We start from the raw sequence: 19,007 nt of genomic DNA, 5'->3' as shown, positions 1-19,007 counted from the left end.
TCATATATCCTCCTCCTCTTACCCCCCCCCTTCCTAACCAGATCATGTCCCGCCGTTCTGTCCCAATGAAGAGATGTAAACCGGTGGTCGAAGAAGACCTGGGCAACGCGGGAAAATATGCGTGTATGTGTTGCGAACCTCACGTGAAGTTAGTTTCTGTGTAATGCTTGAATAGTGCTGCCATCTGACATAAAATTTTCAAACTATGAAGTACAAGATTCATTGAAAGACTGGTTATTTGTAGAGATTAAGATTACAAGATTTTCTACTCCTTATAATCTTCATCTTCACAAATAACCAGTCTTTCAATGAATCTTGTATTAACAGGTGGAGAGGACATTTCTATAAATGTATGAATGAAGTGTGGTTACATCGAACTTTAATTACCTGGAAATATAGATTTGAGTTGTTCTGTTTAACCGCTTAACGATCACGGACGAGATATCTCCTACAAATGGGAATGGAAGACATTTATTTCAGCTCTCCCTGTTTCTTTTTACCTCTTTTTCTCATCATTGCGAAGCTTCATTGTAAACTTATAAAAGTGACTTTTTTTCCCCCCGTTCTTTCTTTCGCGACTCTTGTTTATTGATGTCCCTCCCCCCGTATATAATGCATCTCTTTTCTACTGCGCATATATATATATATTACGGACAAAGCTCAAAATCAGTCAGTTCACTAATTGGTTGGCTAAAACTCTCGGCCAATTCGCGAACTGGCCGGACTTTGACAGTAAAACAGAAAAGAGAAAGAGAGAACACATAGGGGAGGGTGAGGGCGAAAGAGAAATCAACGATACTCTTTTCTTCTCTTTCTATTTCTAACATGCAAACAAGGAAAAGGAAACCAATTTGTTTGATAATATTCGCCGATACTCTTCAAATAGAGATCCTACAAACTTGTTGCAAAAAGCCTGTACGCGAAGGAGTGAATGCAACTAAAATGTATAACCAATCATGGGTGGTTCTCTCAATATAAGCCTCTGGATAACTTAAGCCCTGCACATACATACTAGATCTGTGGCTTCATTACCAGCATCCGATGACAAGAAATGTTTGTGGTGAGGTCGTTTTTCTTTCGGACGACAGAAAGAACGAAAGGTGTGTCGAGAGACGTAGTTATGTCGTCATCATTTGCATGTCCGCCGCTTTGTTGTTCTAGAAGCGAAGAAAAGAGATATATTCTGCGTGCAAAGCCCGCCCCGTTCTGACGCGGCCCTAAATGCTTCGTAACGGGTCAGAGGGGGAAACTCGTAATTCTGACAGTATATGGCTTCTTTGATTATGGCTCGTCGCTACTTATACCGGATTTATGAAGGATGTTAAGTTGCTCGTAAAACAGACTTGGTGGTCAAAATCTTAGCTCAGACACAGAGAGAGGTGATCTCTTTTCTTCGGCGGAGCAGGAGGGTAACCTATAAACTACTAAAATGAAGTGCTCTTTTTTTTTTCCACGTCGAACACAGATTTTCGTTCTTCCTTGTAGATAAAAGAAAGAAGAAGGATCCTCGTATTTCCTTGAATGTCGGTGGGGGCTACCAGCAAAACATCGTCATAACTCCTTTGCTACTCATACCTGCGCACACAACATCCATGACGACGAGATCTTTTTCCTCTTTGTTTTTTCTCATGTCTGCAAAATTTATATTGCCTTGAAGTTTTCATTCTTTTTCAAAAAAAGAACAGGAAAATACAGTCCAAGTTGGTTATAACGACATTCAAGATTGTGCCGTTATACACGAGCAGACATATTTGAGGTACCATGATAAAATATACCGGGTGTTTTGAAATTGATGATAAAAACTCTAAGGGGTGGTAGAACGACTCCCTAAACAAACATTTTTTTTTCTTCGTAGGATGCGTGATCGGATGTAAAGAGTTAAGGTGTAAACGCAGTAATTAGATGCGGTAATCACTCATTAGCGTCCCTAATTTTTGGGTGACAAGGTCCTGAGTGGTGTCAAAGGGACATCAAGCTCACGCCAGATGACTTTTCTTTCCGAGTTCACCTCGGCATAAATACAATCCAGCAAATGTCTGTTTCTTTGACGTATTGCACTGAGAAAAAGCCGTCTATCTCTATCTACTACTACTACTACTACTATGGTTTTCAAAAGTTTCTAGGCAGGTAGGGGTCTCAGAATATCATTTTACGGGGGGGGGGGGAATCATGATGCTGTTAAGATGGTTCAGGCATGTCATTGGGAGCTGAGCAGGTTAATAATAGAAATGGCAAGTGCTTTTTGACCTTTACGTATTATTTGAAGTCGAGCTCCGCAAGTCCCTTCAAAAATAAAAGCTCACAGAGATAACAGATGCGCGAATTACACAGAGTATGAATCCCAATCCCTCGACTCGTAGCTTTTATTGATACACTAAAGATATAAGAAAAAGGAAAATATCTATTGATAAATGGATGGACAGCTTCCATTAATCCTGCTAATGTTTTAGTGTGTAATGGATGGATAGAACTTTGAGCAATGATCCACAATCATGCAATATATCCCTTTTTTATCATCACAGTTACGAAATAAGAAACGAAAAAGAGAAATATTTTATTAATGTGTTCACACAGTTCAAATTCTTGGAATTTATTGGAAAACACCACAGAAACTGAAAGCGCGGGAAATATGTTGTTATAACACGGAGGTCGTTACATTTCGTTGAAATCGAGTGATACATTAACAATCGATATTCGGAAAGTGCAAACGCTCAGAGTATCTAGAGATATTTGGTACGAGCCAAAACGCTCAGAATGCACACAAACTACGATCATATTTGCCATACAGCAATTTATGACCGATTGGGTTGAGTAGGAAATGAAAGCGTTATCTATCGGCGGTCGCCTCAGGCTTGGTAGTTAAAGAACGTTTTATCTGTCTTTCCCCAGGATCGAACCCGTAGACATGACGGCACCCTTCATGATGGTGGACGATCTTGCCAATCGCTGATCTCTGTTCCTCCGAAGCTTTGCTCTTCCTCTTTTTTTCCGTCTTGGGTTCCCCTCCCCCTTCTACACACACAACACTGTTCCAACCGCAGCCTTTCTTCAGCAATTCAGAGACACAACGCAAGCTTCTTTGTTGAATCGAACCCATCGTCGGCGGAGTCCCGCAGGTTTAGCGTCCGTCCAGTGCATAGTTTCCCAAACTTTTTTTCCATCGCCCCCTCCTTCGGGAATTTTGTTTTCTCTGATCGCCCCCAACTGAAGCGAACCCATAGGATCGTACGTTGCACCCGTAACTTGTATCACCCCCCCCCCGGACCATTCCATCGCCCACCAGGGGATAATATTGCCCACTTTGGAACACACTAGTCCAGTGTATGTTTCTTGAATCGCGGTGAAATATTTCGTGACAGCCGTACACATGCATGGAAGATCTCAGCAAACCACTCAAAGACAACTCATAGCGCTCGGAAGTACTAGATACACACGCACCTTGAGTCTCGTTACTTCTGAGTTTCCACTATCTAACATTCTAAATTATCCAAAGAAGTTTCCGGCGTGAGAACAAAAATTACTGTGCTTTGGAATCATGTAGTCCAATACGTGCGTATCGATAAGCTGAAATCGATGCGAAGAGTTTTGTTTCGGTGTTCGAAGAGTTTTTCCATGAGTGGGAGAGGAGAATAAATAACGAATTGAGAGAGAGTCGCAAGTGCAAATTATACCAGGAGACGATCGTGATATCCGGCCTAAGCATCATCACAAAGCGACGAAGGCAAACATTGTGCCGAGGCAAGCAGCTGGACAAAGACCGAATGGAATTCTTACGCCTCCATCGTTCACTATTCACACACACACATGGGTATAAATTTGCAGCGGCCGGATGTTCGAGATGACGATTATTTTAACAGGCATATTCTCCTTTTAACAGGCATATCGGCAAACACAGTCATTCATATCTTGTTTTTCTGCTCTAAACAACGTCTCTGGATGTTTCTCTTAACTCCTTTTTTTATGCTATTCGGAAGCACGCTTACTTTTTGGTCAACAACTTTTTATCAATTCTTACGCGCAGCCCGCACTTATGGATGTGCTCACAGAGCCGCAAAATACCAGTGCCCCCCATAAAACAAGGTCGAAACCTATGCTGAGAAAGACTTGACTTGAAATTCTATTAATTTATAGATTTGTCACATGTTAAAAATGTGAGCATTATTAACATACACAAGTGGAGACACTTTTCTTCTGAAGAGATGTCTGTGTTGGGACAATTTTATTGTGCGCAAGTGTTGTATATGTTCGTGTGTTGCCACACTTCTTTCGAATTGCAAATGAGAAACTAGCATGTGTCGAATGGTTTACTGATTGAAATGGCGTGAGCAGTAAGGTCTGCAAGGTCTGATATCCACCATTTCTAGCTGCTTCGAAATGCAAAAAATGTTAGAGAAGATGTGTAAAACAGGACTGGGGGGGGGGGCATAATCTAATCTCTGAAAATTACACGCCCGGTCGGGCTTCTAACGTAAAATAATAGATGCCCGAATCACAATACAAATACAAATACAACGCCACAACAGGCAAAATGCCCAGCGAGGCGGCTGATAAAAAGATGCCCATAAAGATATGGATGTCATATATTTCAAAAATACAGCAACCCAATTAAAAATGCAATTGACACAAATTGTAAACAATATATACACATGATAAAATATTATACAATGCCCATAAAGAATACTTATGGTTGTCTTATTCTAAGAATGGATAGAGCTTCTCGATTTACCCCAACATGTTTATCGTATTTCTTTTTAAACGTGTCAATTGTGTTACAATTTACTACCTCCGGGGGTAAGCTATTCCATTTATTAACAACCCTATTGGAGAAAAATTCCCTGCGACACCATAACCTTGCATTGTCCCTCACCAATCGATACTGGTGTCCCCTTGTAAAAGCAGTCGATTGGCGGTGTACTAAAAGTTCATGGTCCATCCTATCCATCCCATTGAAAATTTTGAACACTTCGATCATATCTCCTCGACACCTGCGTTCATCCAATGTAAACATATTTAAAAAATGAAGTCTTTCTTCATAACTCAAGCCCTTTGTGCCAATAAGGACACGCGTAGCTCTTCTCTGCACCCCTTCAACCAAGTCTATGTCCCTCTGTAGGTATGGTCTCCAAAACCTTACAGCATACTCCATTCCAGGACGAACTAAGCCTCGAAAAAGCGGAAGAATGACTTTAGGGGAACGCGAGGAGACTTTTTTGAAAATAAGCATTCTATTCGATTTTTTGACCACCACTGAACAATGTTCAGAAAACCTAAGTCGCTCGTCAATGAGAATTCCCAAATCGGTGACCCTAGTTGCATCCGGGATAGTGACACCATTCAACTCGTAAGAGAACCTTGGGTTGTTCGAACCAAAGTGAGCGACCATGCACTTATCAATGCTAAACGTCATGCTCCATTCATTTGTCCATGCTGCAATCCTGTTTAAGTTGGTCTGGAGCAACTCCTTATCGCTTTCATTCCCTATTGCATCCCCAATGTTTTTAAATACCCGAAAAATTATTTTCACAAGTTTAATTTTTGTATATATTTCTTGTTTATACGGTACTTTGCTATTATAAATACGAAAAACTGTGTTTAGCTGGAGCCCCGCTGTCACCTATTGAATAAAAACAAAACTAGTATTTGTAACGTTTCTTAAACTAAAAATGGTTTCAAACCAATGTGTAGAATAAAAATGACTAACATGAGGTATGAAACTATACTAAGTATTTTTATACTAAATACCAGCGAATTTTATGCGCCAAAATACCGGTTACTATATTTTTTGGTGTTTATAAAAAGTAATTTAGCGACAAACATGAAAATATATTAACCGATATTTTGGCGCATAAAATTTATCATAACACATTTTGTTCGTTTTCATGCTGCATGCTGGTTTGAAACCAATGACTAACTCTACTTAAAAAACTATAACAGGTAGTTTACTTTCTATTTGGTAGGTGGCAGCAGAGATCAAACATTTTTGTGACATTTTTTATATCTTTGTATAGAAGAGAAAATGCGCATAAATATTTTCTAAAATCTTAGGGTCAATCGGCAGAAGTTTTCTCCCTTTCGGACACATTACATACTGTATAAGAGGGCCACATCATATCACTCTCCACCCCTTTACGTCAGAAACATGAATGCGCAAATTTTCGTTTTGTTTAGGGGCCATTCAAGTATTACGTAAGCAGATTTTTAGCCATTTTTGACCCCCTCCCCCCCCCTCCTTGTCTGCCGCTTAGAATATTCCATATCTTCAAAAGGGGTGGTTGATGGCGTAAGCAACCTTCAAACCCCCCTCCCCACCTTGTCATCAAAAGTCAGCAAATCCGAAACCCCTCCCCCCCCCCGATGCTGACGCAATACTTGAATGACCCCTTATCAGGTCGTTGGATAGGTTATTTTGCAATCGAAACGTTTTCAGAAACGCGAATATGTATCCCGTCTTGACAGACATGTTACAAAACATATTAGCAAAATGAAACCCATAGAGTAATATCGGTTGCATAGGCATTCAATGCCAGGCACATTCATGTTTCTGGCATGGGGGGGGGGGCGAGATTTTTTGGAGAAATATGGTTTTACGTTTTTACGCACACTAAGAAGTCTTTTCCTCTTCTCTAGTGAATACTATAGTATTTTACTGGGGTGGGGGAGTGAGGTTTATACATTTGTTAAGGACATTTCATAAAAACAGACATTTTTGTTTTACAAAAGTGCTATAAACACTTTTATAGGGCGAAACATCTAACTGAATTTTGCTAATTAACATATCTAAAAATTAGTCCCACCCTTGTGCCGTCTTTGATAATTGTAAAGTAGTTACCAACCTTTGTACTTCAAAATACCAACATCCAACAGCCTAATGTAAGGGATGGTATAGAGCAGTGTTTCCAAAAGTGGGTGATATCGTCCCCTGGTGGGCGATAGAAGCTACAGATTAAACATGAGATCCTATGGGTTCATTTGAGTTGGAAGGCGATGAGAGAAACAAAATTCTGAAGAAGGGGGCGATGGAATACAAAGTTTGGGACACTATGGTTTAGGGGGTTAAAAAAATTAGTACTACTTTAAAGTACCTTCAGTAGTGAAAGGGTTAAATTTTTTTGTTATTTTTTATTGTCCCCTCGTCGCGTGGGCATGTGGTCTAAAAATACATGCCCCGTCGAAATTTTTCGTTCCCTAGGCATGTCGGGCAATAGATTTGTCCAGCGCTGGTGTGAAGGCGGTAGCACAGGACTACCTTTTAATGCATGGGCTCGCTTTGGAAAGGTCCGTGGATCCTAATGAGCGGTTGAACATTGAGTGCGAGATGTATTATTGGATCATGCCGTTATTATCCACCTTGTCAGTGGGCCTTAGCCCATCGCTTAGGTGAGAGCGGGGGAACGGGAGCGGGAGTAGAGAATGATGTTATTAGGATGACCCTGGGCTATGGTATTTGGCCAAATGCAGTTAGATTCGGTGCCCATACTGGAAAAAATAAAATGTTCCTAATTTTGCCTACATTACTGTATTTTTAAATGAGAAGTCCTCGATATTCTCATTTAGTGTTGAGTTCTATATACCGCATATAATTTTTCACACAGGCTCTGAGTGGATTTCTGATGATGATGACGCAGAACGGGAAGCTCTTGTACATCTCAGACAACGCTGCCGAATACCTCGGACACTCCATGGTACGCTTCATTTCAAATAATTACTTATTCCGACCGTTTTTGACTCACTTATAAGCTAGGGATGAGAGTACGTCGATGCGTATTTTCGAGATACGTCGCAACTTATTTCAGCCATAATTTGACAAGTGATTCGATAGGCGTTTTCGATTTCTATTTTTACAGGAGGACCTGTTGATACACGGTGATAGCGTGTACGATATAATCGAGAAGCAAGATCACCAAGCTATCCAGGCCGAGCTGATGAGGACGCCGCTGGGCGGTGGCCCGATCGGATCCCTCCAACATCATCACCATCATCACCACCATCACCACCATAACCATCACCACGACACGCGGATATTTCTGTGCCGCATGAACGTTTCTCGGAACGCCAGGAGACAGATGAGGTTCGGTGACCAAAAGGTAATTCTTATTTGTATTTGGGGATCAGTGGTTATGAGCATCACAAGCCAAATTACGGCAATATATCGTCTCTAAAATAATATGTTTGGGCTCTTTTAAGTTTATATCCGTCGTAATCAGGGATTCCCAAACTTTTTACGCTCGCGCATCCTTAAGAAATTCAATTTTCTTTTATTAAAAAATATCACCTCCAACCAATCTCCAAGCAATCTGAATCTAGGGAGCCTGGGTCCAGGTTGTGGGGATCATGGTAAGCACCGAGATGCTCGTGGGAAAACGAAAAATTCTATTCCTACGTGAAAATATTTGCCCTCTAACTTTTTTTTCTTCTAGAAAATGGGTGCATTCTATTTCATTTCACCTGCACTGACCTGTTGTTTCTTTGCGCGCAGAGTTTCGATATCAGTTCGAAATGACAAAATGAAGTGTTACCTTATACAATATAGGGTATTTTATCAGCTGAGGGAAAAAACTCTGTATACCGGGAAGCATTCTCAGACCCTAAACGTCCACACTTTGTAAACTTATTCACCATGGAAAAAATGGTACCTTTCTCAGTTACTTTTGTTCATAACCAATAAACGGGTAAAAATAAAATTTTATCAGTAAAAAGGTACCTTCTCTCTTGAAAATAAATACACAGTACAGTATTATATGACGTGCAAGAAGCATCATTGAACCGTAACTACTGCTGTCACCTATCAAATAAAAATGCAACTGCCGTGATTCTTTAATTGACATTGATGATCGGTTTCTGATCAATGTGCCGCATAGAAAAAAAGCCAATGCAGTATAATATCAATAAATATTTCATAAGCAATAATATTAGTTAAATTGCCAAGTTTGCTTTAAAATTTTAACAGTCGTTGTTTGTGTGACGGTAAACTAACGTTAGTAAAGGATGCATAGGTCATAATCCTCCTTGACTTTTTGTAATTATGATCGACAAGGATATAAAGCAAACATCTATTTCAAAGGCTACGCTTTGCACAATTTATTAATGTTAACTTATCGCACTCAAACAACAGCTGTTAAAATTTTAAAGCAAACTTGACAATTTAACTAATATTATTGCTTATGAAATATTTATTGATATTATACTGCATTGGCTTTTTTTCTATGCGGCACATTGATCAGAAACCGATCATCAATGTCAATTAAAGAATCACGGCAGTTGCATTTTTATTTGATAGGTGACAGCAGTAGTTACGGTTCAATGATGCTTCTTGCACGTCATATAATACTGTACTGTGTATTTATTTTCAACATTTTCAAGAGAGAAGGTACCTTTTTACTGATAAAATTTTATTTTTACCCGTTTATTGGTTATGAACAAAAGTAACTGAGAAAGGTACCATTTTTTCCATGGTGAATAAGTTTACAAAGTGTGGACGTTTAGGGTCTGAGAATGCTTCCCGGTATACAGAGTTTTTTCCCTCAGCAGAAAAAATACCCTATATTGTATAAGGTAACACTTCATTTTGTCATTTCGAACTGATATCGAAACTCTGCGCGCAAAGAAGCAACAGGTCACTGCAGGTGAAATGAAAGAGAATGTGCCCCCTTCCCCTCAACTGGAAAAAAAAAGGATCACAGTGATTGTTTTTTTATACCACCGAAATAGATATTTTTATTCAGCTCAGCTGGGTTTTAAGCAGGTTGATGTTTAGTATTTTTTATATTTTATAGATGGCAGCATAGGGGTAGGATTTCAATGTAACGATGTAACTTATTATTTACATTAAATATGCGAGTGGAAGCGTTGAATCAGGTTATGCGAGATATATTCCCAAACTTGGTTATGTGAATACAATGAACGATGGCAAATCCTATCGTGGAAGTCCCTATGCAGCTGAGGTAACCGCACGCCCCCCTACCCCGGGTTTCAGGGCTACAACCTGGGATGATTATCATCATTTTTGTGGAGGCATCTATGCAACAAAAAATGAATTACCTTTTGGTTAGATAATACATTTGAACAACCGACGTAGTTGAACCCAAAATTGCAAAAGAACCACGGCTATACGCTTTTCGGAACTGTATGAAGTTCCTTCATACAACAGCGAGTAACTCTCGCTATAAGGAGTATTTTTCGATATTTTTTTATTTTATTTGTTTTGCTACTGATGAAGGAACTTCATATAGATCCGAAACGCGTATAGCCGTGGTTCTTTTGCAATTTTGAGTTCAACTACGCAGTGCCGTCTTAAGGCATGGACCGGGAACGGCCCGGGAGCCCCTAGAGGAAAAGGGGCCTCACGAAAATGAGATCCGGTTGAACTTTACGAGAATTTGCCTGGTAGGGCCCCAGAAAGATCACTTGGCCCGGGGCTCCATGATGCTCATGACCCTGCAACTACGTCGGTCGTTCAATTGTATTACCTATGCAACTGTCCCGTCGTCCCCGTGCCGAGCCCGGGTGGAGCTCATGCGTTACCATGCCGTGGGTGTCTCATAAAGTACACTTAAATTCTGCTATTCATAATTAATTCTAATTCATTCTAATTCAAAAATCCTCACTCTCAAGAATGTCTCGAGTAGATAAAAAATTAACCGAAAAGGATCGTTTTTTCACACTTTATAATTTGCCGATGAAACTTCAGGAGCTTCTGGTTCGAAAATTAGAGGTGGGGGAATGTGATGTTACTAGGCTGTTTATTCATCCAACAGTGATCTGATTTTTTTTTAAACGACAGTATTTCGTTAAAATTCGAAATAAAGAACAGCTTTGTGCGAGTATCCTTTAACAAAAAGTTTTCTTCTTTGAAAGCTCTCCGGGTTGCGGGACTTTTGATGGTTTCGTGGCGTTTGATCATGCGGAACCCCAAAAAAGCCTCCGCGGAACACCATTTGGAAACACCCGCGCCATAGAATTCGTGGCCAACGAACAGCGTTTAATGCATTACATTTGCAAGATTTCCAGAGTAGAGTCCACTTATTTTCGATGAATAAAATATAATCACTTTGGCTGGAGCGTCGTCCGCGTGGCAGTGATGCGTATTTTTTTTATTGTATATCCAGCACAAGTGGCCCGTTCATGTCATCAACATCATCATCTCGATCACGTTAACGGGAGCCCGTCATGCAACGTTTGTCGTATCCGCAGTCACGGTTAATCAAACAACCTTAAGCGTTACGTTTATTTACCGAGTGACTTGCATTTGCCGCGAAACTCGCGCTGTTTTGGGGGAATGTTTATTGTTTCTGATGAAAACTGGGGTATCGCCTGCAGGTGTGTGTGTGTTGTATATATATATATATTCTTCACTTTTCAGTTATTAAATAAGCGGGGATAAGGTAACAGAAATTAATCAATCAATGTCATTGTTCTTTCGCGGTCAATAATCAAGTTTTCACTCGTGTACTCCAGAAGATGGCAACCTCATCGGTCCTCCGTCTTCACGCGTATCATTTAAAAAAGGCGGGACCAATTTTATTATTATTATTATATATATATTTTAATACTAATAACTTAGTAGAGGGGCTGTGTGATTCCGTTACCATAAAAACACTAGCCTGGTTGCCTGCTTAAGATTCTGCCTTGGGGGAATCAGCTCCGGGGTATAGAGGTCTTGCAGAGTGTTGTTAAATGCCATTTTCCTTCCGTTTGGTTTGATGACACAAAAGAAAATAAAGATTTAAATAGATAATATTAATGATATCCATCCCTGTTATCACTCAAAGAAATATCAAAACACCAGCAATGGAAATTAGTAAATAACACTAAAGCGGTCGGTGCCCTATAAGCCAAGATCTTTGGCGTTGTTTTAGGCGAGCATTATTCACTGGCTCTTTTGCAGTAATTTTCCAAAAAAAAAAGAAAAAACACCAGGAAAGAAAGAAAGAAAAAATAAATAAATGCTAAAAACAAGAAAAAAAAAAATCCTTCGTTGGTGTGTGGGAGCATGATCTGAGAACCCACCACAGCCTCGGCAAATAGTCAAGAGAAATTTAATTCCTTAACAATCGGGGGATGAGATATCTTGGCCCAACGCAGATGGAGGGAATTTAGTCCAGCTCTCTGTGTTTTCTTTACCTCTTTTCTCATCATCGCGAAGCTTTATTGCAGGCAACTTCAACCCGTTGCACGCGAGCACCACGGTGCTCCCTGAAGCACCTAGAGTGCTCGATGCTCATGTTCGATTGATCTGTGTCTCGCGAGCACTTAATCAACGTTCCAATTAAACACCTTGTACAAATTACATTCAAGGACTGAAATCAGTGATTTCATGCATTTGTATAACGAATTTGCCGTAAGGGTGCTCTTGTTTTGATGATGGGTACAGACAGTGCTCGCTACAAGAAAAAGATTCAAGACCTCTACTTTATTGTAATTCTATGAATGGCAGTTGTTCTTTTTTCCTTTTCCGCTCTTTCTATACTCCGGTATAGATCGCCCCCACCCCCACATATAAAATATAGGGGTTTCTACAATATACATATTTATAATAGAGTGTAAAAGAACAAATAGGAGAAGGTGAGGCAAAAACGAAATCTATTGCACTAATCTTTTCCCCTCTTCTATTTCTAGCATGCGAACAAGAAATCTGTTTTATCCCCGATACTTCAAATACAGATCACCCAAATTTTTTGCCAAAAGCCTGTACGTGAAGGAGTTAATGCTCTAAGATGTAAACTGGCTGCGCCAGTTTATTTGGCCTCCAACAAAGATATTATTTTCTCCATAAAAATCCCAAATTATTTGGATTTGAGTTATTTCCCTAAAAATATATGAAACCATTTTGTGAAAAAACCTTACGTGATGGATTACATTTTTGGAATCAGCACTAAAAATAATATGAAAATCGCGTTATCAATAAGCTAACAAAAAAGCTTTCAAAAAGTATTTCTTTGTAGACTTAGATAATAGTATTTGCGTGGCCGGATTTGGTAGTCTACTGAAATGACAGTCAAAGATGTACTTTCTAAAATACAAAAAAAATTAGAAAAGAAATCATTATGAAATGTGTTTTTTGATTCAATTTTCCATGTGTATATTTAAATATACCCACCGGACCAGAGGGTTAACAAGAGGCAATGTCTAAAATTGGCAATATTATAGCTGATAGAGCATGGGGCTGCCTACGATTTGAACGAACGAGAGGGAGTAAAACTCCTATAGGCGGATGAAATGATGGCCCTTCAACAGAGTTGAATTGATGTAAAGAAGTAAAATTTACAAACCAGAAACAGATTGGGCCTATCGGGAGATAGTTTCTTTTTTAAAGGTGCTTTTTGCAAGGCTTAACTGTGAAGTGAAAGTTATGTGTGTGTGTGTGTGTGTCGTTTAGGAATATATGAGAGACGTATCGCTTGCACGAATTGGCCAGCCATGTTGTGCAATGTCCACTTTTTCTCGAGACGAATTTTCTTTTTTTTTACCATTTGTAGGTGGAGAAAGTGTGTCATCGAAGGGAAATACGTATCTCCAAAAAGCAAATAAGAAAAGGTAACGCTGTCCACGTTGTTGTTGCTCCTCGTTCTCGAGATGAAGAACTGGTGCCCGGGATTCGTGCGTGAGGACGTCACACTCATCATCCGAAACGGCCCCAGTTTTGTTTTTCGGTTTTCTCTCATTTTTTTCCTACTTGGATTTACTTTCATTAGGGAGACGAGTATCGTGTGATGTTTGCCGCTGGTAGACGGAACGGAAAAAAAAAAGCGCTATTAGTACACACGTATATGAATCGAAACGGAATCGGAAGAGGAACCGAAGCGCTTTTTTTTATTCTCCCCCTCGCTCATATGCATAGATAATGAACGGCTTTAACAACTCAAGCTCGTAATAAAATTTAAAGCCCTCCTTGGAAACAAGATTTTTCTTTGTTCTTCTCTTGGGGGAAAAATGAATGTTATGAAAAATAAAAATCAACTATATTTCCACTAAGAAATAAAATTTTGAGCCGTTCCATCGAAATAAAATTGAGCGGAATTTTAGGTGGTTGACCATAACGTTATTTTCACACACTTACGACATCGTGGGCCACCCAGTACTGTGGCATTCACCAGCATTTTCAATCTGTAAGCCACAAATTCCCGAACTTTTTACGTTTCAGCTTCTATTGGAAATGTGTGATTAAACCGAGATCCAGACCTATAGTTTGAAGCCGATTTCGAAAGTCTGTTATGCTATGCCCTGTAACTAGGACTCAGACAGGAGGTTGGCGTACTAATCATTTGGCCAGGTGGAATTACTCGCTTTCACTTTCCTTAAACAATTAGAAGTTGTCTCTGTTTTATTTCCAATGTGTTTTCTCAACCGCGTATTTCTTCTGTTTTGAAGTGACATAGTATTTGTCTGAAAATGTGTGTGATGTCACTCTCCGCTATTCATACGAACGTTTTAACAACTGGGAAAGAAAATATTATAGAAAATTTGTTTGTAACACACTATGCACACTATATATTCCTTCCTGAATTCATCTTCGAATGAGCCAGCTGTGAAAATCTTCGTATTAATAGCGGAGAATGAAATCACACGCACACCAATGGTGACAAATTGTGTGTCAGTATATCGAGCTGTTGGCAGCTTTTGGCTGTTCTTTCTTCAAGTCTGACTGTCCATGTACATGCAAGCAAGCTCTAAGGAAAAACATTTGGTGCTTCTATGGTCTCTCACCAGACTTGTGAGAGGACGTGGGTTCGATCCCCATAGAGGCAGTTGAATTTTCTTCCTTGAATCCTCTGCATCAGCCAGCTGCTAAAATCTTCGTATACTTAGTCTTCCATTTTTATTATTTTCTTTTACGATGCAAAATATTTCTCAGCCCCACATTTTTCTAAATTTTGTGCTACAATAATATTTTTTGCTACGGGTCTTTATTTTCTTTCGCTATAAATTTCGCTATCATATTATAGTTATTGTTCTCGATCAAACGAGTAAAATTTTATATATATCCTCGTAGATTTCTTTAACAGGATAAAAGAAAAACTAAAAAACCCAGAAAATTTTCTTTAAAAAGAAATGACTTATAAGGGGGGGGGGGGGGGGGCGCGTCTCACGACCTGTAAGGCTTCAAAAAGTCGATTTGTCAAAAATGACAATAACGCTTAACAATAAACCAATTGCAAAAAATTACGTTAATGAATTCTTTTCCAATAAGAGAAAAAAGAAATGAACGACAGAGTAAATTAAGAAAAACAAAAAAAAAAACCACTCTAAACAACACTTTCTCAGATTGCGGCTTTTTGGGCCTGTCCATAAAATCAAAAAATTACAATTGCTGAAATTTCGTAAGAGTGTTTATATGACGTGTGTCAGCAAAATGAACCTCAAATGTGGATATCTGGCCATTTTTAATCGTACGGATAAGCTGCGAAAATTTCAGAAACCCAATATGAAAAAAACACGATTTAGAGTTTGTTTTCTTGGATACTTTTACGCTCCGCCATTCATTTCCTTTTTTAAAAAAGAACCAATCAACTGATTTTCGGGAAATTCTTTACGTTTAGTTTTGCAATGAAGGAAAATATTTTTAAAATCGGTTTTTTTTAAAGAATTTTACACAGAACCTTCTGTGTCATAGAGGCGCAAAGCAGTCGCTATAAATTTAGCGAAAGTTCAAATTTCACACGATTCAGAAAATAAATTCTATTTATTCAAGATTCGCGATCGAAATTGTGAAATAAACGTAAAACATCAATGTCTTTTGATGAGCAAATTCTCGGAAAAAGGGTGCAATTCTAATTTCATGCATCGGTGAAACGTCACAACTCTTAATACAGACAGTTTTCGTCTGTTTATTTCACGGAAAAGTAGGATACTAGTTGATACTCGTGTTTTAGAAAAATCAATCACTTATCTGAATATAATGTATATAATTCTTCCAACTAATGTCGATATTAGAGGTGCTCATACTTTTCGTTTAGTGCTAAATTAGATCAGGCGCGGTCAAATTAAACGGAGGCATTCGGCTATTCGATCAAACATAGGTAATTTTTATAATTTGTTCATTCATTATGCAAGTTTATATTCACGTATATTGCTCATGATAATGATTTTTATACACAGGTGGTTCTGGTCGAAGGACATTTCGTTAGCTACCTGCCGTTGTGCAGTCGAAACGAGCCGGTGTTTCTAGCAACTTGTACGCCCGTCGCGATGCCAGAAACTCGGGAGTGCGTCGTTCAAGGCAGTACCACAGTATTCACGTCCATACACTCTATGGACATGAAGTTCCTTCACGTCGATCTAATGTAAGTAGCGATTTTTAATCGTGTTTCGAAAATGAATAAGTAATTTCAATCACCTTCGATGACTTCCATTCGGTGCAGGTCATAAATGAAATAAAATTTTACTTGTGAATGAATCTCGATCGTCTCCTTTTCTTCCGCTGTTTTAAGCGCATAATTAAATATCAATTTAAAACTATGCGTCGCGGTGCTCTTTCGTTGTTGCGTACAGTGGTTCTATACCTAAAATAATTGCTTCATTTCTGTTCCGTAACCTCGAAGGTGTCTTCTTTCTGTGAATACATTTCGACCCAATGCGTTTTAATGTAATTCAGAATTTTAAAGACGTCTCAGATCAGGGGTCTTCAACGCATAACCCGCGGGCCACATTTGGCCCTCGGAGCTTTTTATCGTGGACCGCTGATCATTTTGAGAAAATGGTTGAAAACTTTGAAAAAGGATTATTTCTAGAATACAATGAAAGAAAAAAAATTCCAGAATTGATTAAAATTTAGAATTTTTGAAAGAAATCATTTTTGAATTTTTGAAATTAATAATTTCAGAATTAGTGAAAAAAATATTTCACACCTAATCAAAATTGATAAAAAAAACATTTCAGAATAATTAAAAGTCTTCAATTATTTTTGTCTCTATTTAACTCGGGCCATGGCACCCCCTTCTATCAAGATGGCACTAAATTACACGAGTTGGTGGCTCGCGGGCTTCGTGAGAAGTTTCAATTTGGCCCGCAGAGCCCGAAAGGTTGAAGATCCCTGTCTTATACCGTATATGCTTACATGACACGGGTTCGTTAAGACACTTCGAAAGCCAATTTTAAAAGAAGAAAGTGGATTAACTTAATTTAATTCCATTTGTTAATGGATGGTGCGTTGCCAAATGAAACAAGAATTTTTCATAAGAAAAAAATAACAAACCACGAAGATTTTCAAGAGATAAACCGCAATTTTCATTCTTTTCTTGTATAAATAATGTTATACCTTTCAAAAATGTAAATCCTCAAATGGTCAAAATTGTGTTGTTTTTCTCTCCGTGGCATCGGAATTTTTGTATCGTCAGGATTACACCGGGAACCGATCTACCTTTCCCCCCCCCCCCCCACCAATATCAGGTAAATTTTACGCCGAAATAATGATTTAATAATTCGCAATGACTTAGGAAGAGAACAAACAATCGTGAGATGCTTGTCCACCCTGTTTTTCGGAAGGTGTAATTACAGTATGTGATGATCACAGCGTTCAATGTTATCGTTTCAACACTGGCATGTGGCCACGCATCGCTGGCATTTCTTTTGTCGCACGAGTGAATATGTTGCTTGATGATTTTGAAGTTGCATCTTTTAAGTAAGCGTTAATTGAATGCAAACATAGACACGATGCGGTCGTGTGCGTATTTGTCAGCATCACGTAGACCGTGGTTGGATCCGTATATTACTATTATTAATCTTATGCGCAACACCAAACCGTCGTTGGTAAACATGATAAATCGTACTAAATTCATCGCATTTGCCGGTTATTATGCATAATTGCCATTTTGTATTGGTAAATATGATAAATCGGTTCGATTGCGTTGATAAGATTTATTATTTAGATTACCCTACTTGTAAGCCAGAGTCTGAACCCCGTTTAATGAACTCTGATTTAAGGAATTTTTCCGAACATCCTCGAAATCGAACTCCACCATTAACTTCTCAGAAAACGGGCTTCGATGTAACGAAAAAAAATATCGTATACCAATATCTCATGGACCCTCATTTAACGAATTTTTGTACAAGTTCTCATTCAACAGATTTGCACAGGGACAGGATTCGAAAAAAAAAACCTCCTGTGAAATCATGAAATTCATTAAATAGTTGTTCAATACATCGGGATCCGACTATAACTTATCATACATGCTACCGACACTAATTTCGGAAATTTTTTTTTTCATATTTTTCGAATTCACCATTTACACAAGAGTGTAATTATGCATAATCCCCGTAGAAGGGAATAAATTTGAATTATTTATCAAATTTACCAAGGACGCTTGAGTATTATGTATAATCACCGGTAAAAGTGAATTATTATTTAGCATTTAAAATCAAATTTACCAACAGCGGTAGGGTATTATCCACAATCTCATAAATAAATGTGAAAGTATACGTCTGCATGTATGTTTGTTCTTTATATACAAATTTACAATTTTCGACCGATCGTCCACAAATTTTGCACGTATACCAAACAGGATCGAGAAGGATCGAACCGTAGGCTACTTCGTCAGAGCAGGGCAAATGCCCGAAATGGGCAAATAACCGTCGAGCAACAATGTTTCCTGGGCCCCAACAGTCACTTTCGGAATGTTTACTTCGGTTGTCGTAGTTCCCTAACAATGCGTTTCGAACATGCACATGCCTTTACAATGGTTTGTCTCTTCTTTGATGTTTCCAGTATTAAGTTCATTCTTATAATGGTTTGTCGCTTTTTCAATCCTCCCAGCAATTGAAGGAAACCTGGGCAGCGCCGGGTATTTTTGCTAGTCGCCAATAAAAGTGATAAATTTGTCAAACTTACCGAGACGATTGCTGATTATGCATAATATATAACCGATTTATACGACATACCCGTAAGGCCAGGATTACTCTATAAAAGTTTCATTAAAGATCTTTTACAAAACTTGAAAAACAACTAATAAGCGTGTTGGTCATTTTCGCTCGAATGTAGCCGATGCGCTTATTGGTTGCATTTTAATTTTTCA

General features: G+C 38.8%; 1 protein-coding gene across 1 annotated transcript in view; it reads left to right on the top strand.

Moving 5' to 3' along the window:
- The window catches only part of dysf (neuronal PAS domain protein dysfusion), a 123,594-nt gene that overhangs the window by 88,909 nt on the left and 15,678 nt on the right, over positions 1-19,007 (top strand). The window contains exons 4-6 of the mRNA XM_089254957.1: positions 7,593-7,682; positions 7,845-8,084; positions 16,096-16,280. Coding sequence (XP_089111083.1) covers positions 7,593-7,682; positions 7,845-8,084; positions 16,096-16,280 — 515 coding nt within the window. The remainder of the gene's footprint in view (positions 1-7,592; positions 7,683-7,844; positions 8,085-16,095; positions 16,281-19,007) is intronic.

Source organism: Pholcus phalangioides, unplaced genomic scaffold, assembly GCF_987345545.1.
Source record: "Pholcus phalangioides strain wild (caught in Gottingen) unplaced genomic scaffold, Ppha-v1.0 ptg000042l_1, whole genome shotgun sequence".
Taxonomy (NCBI): Eukaryota; Metazoa; Arthropoda; class Arachnida; order Araneae; family Pholcidae; genus Pholcus; species Pholcus phalangioides.
This window is presented reverse-complemented; position numbering and strand designations above follow the sequence as displayed.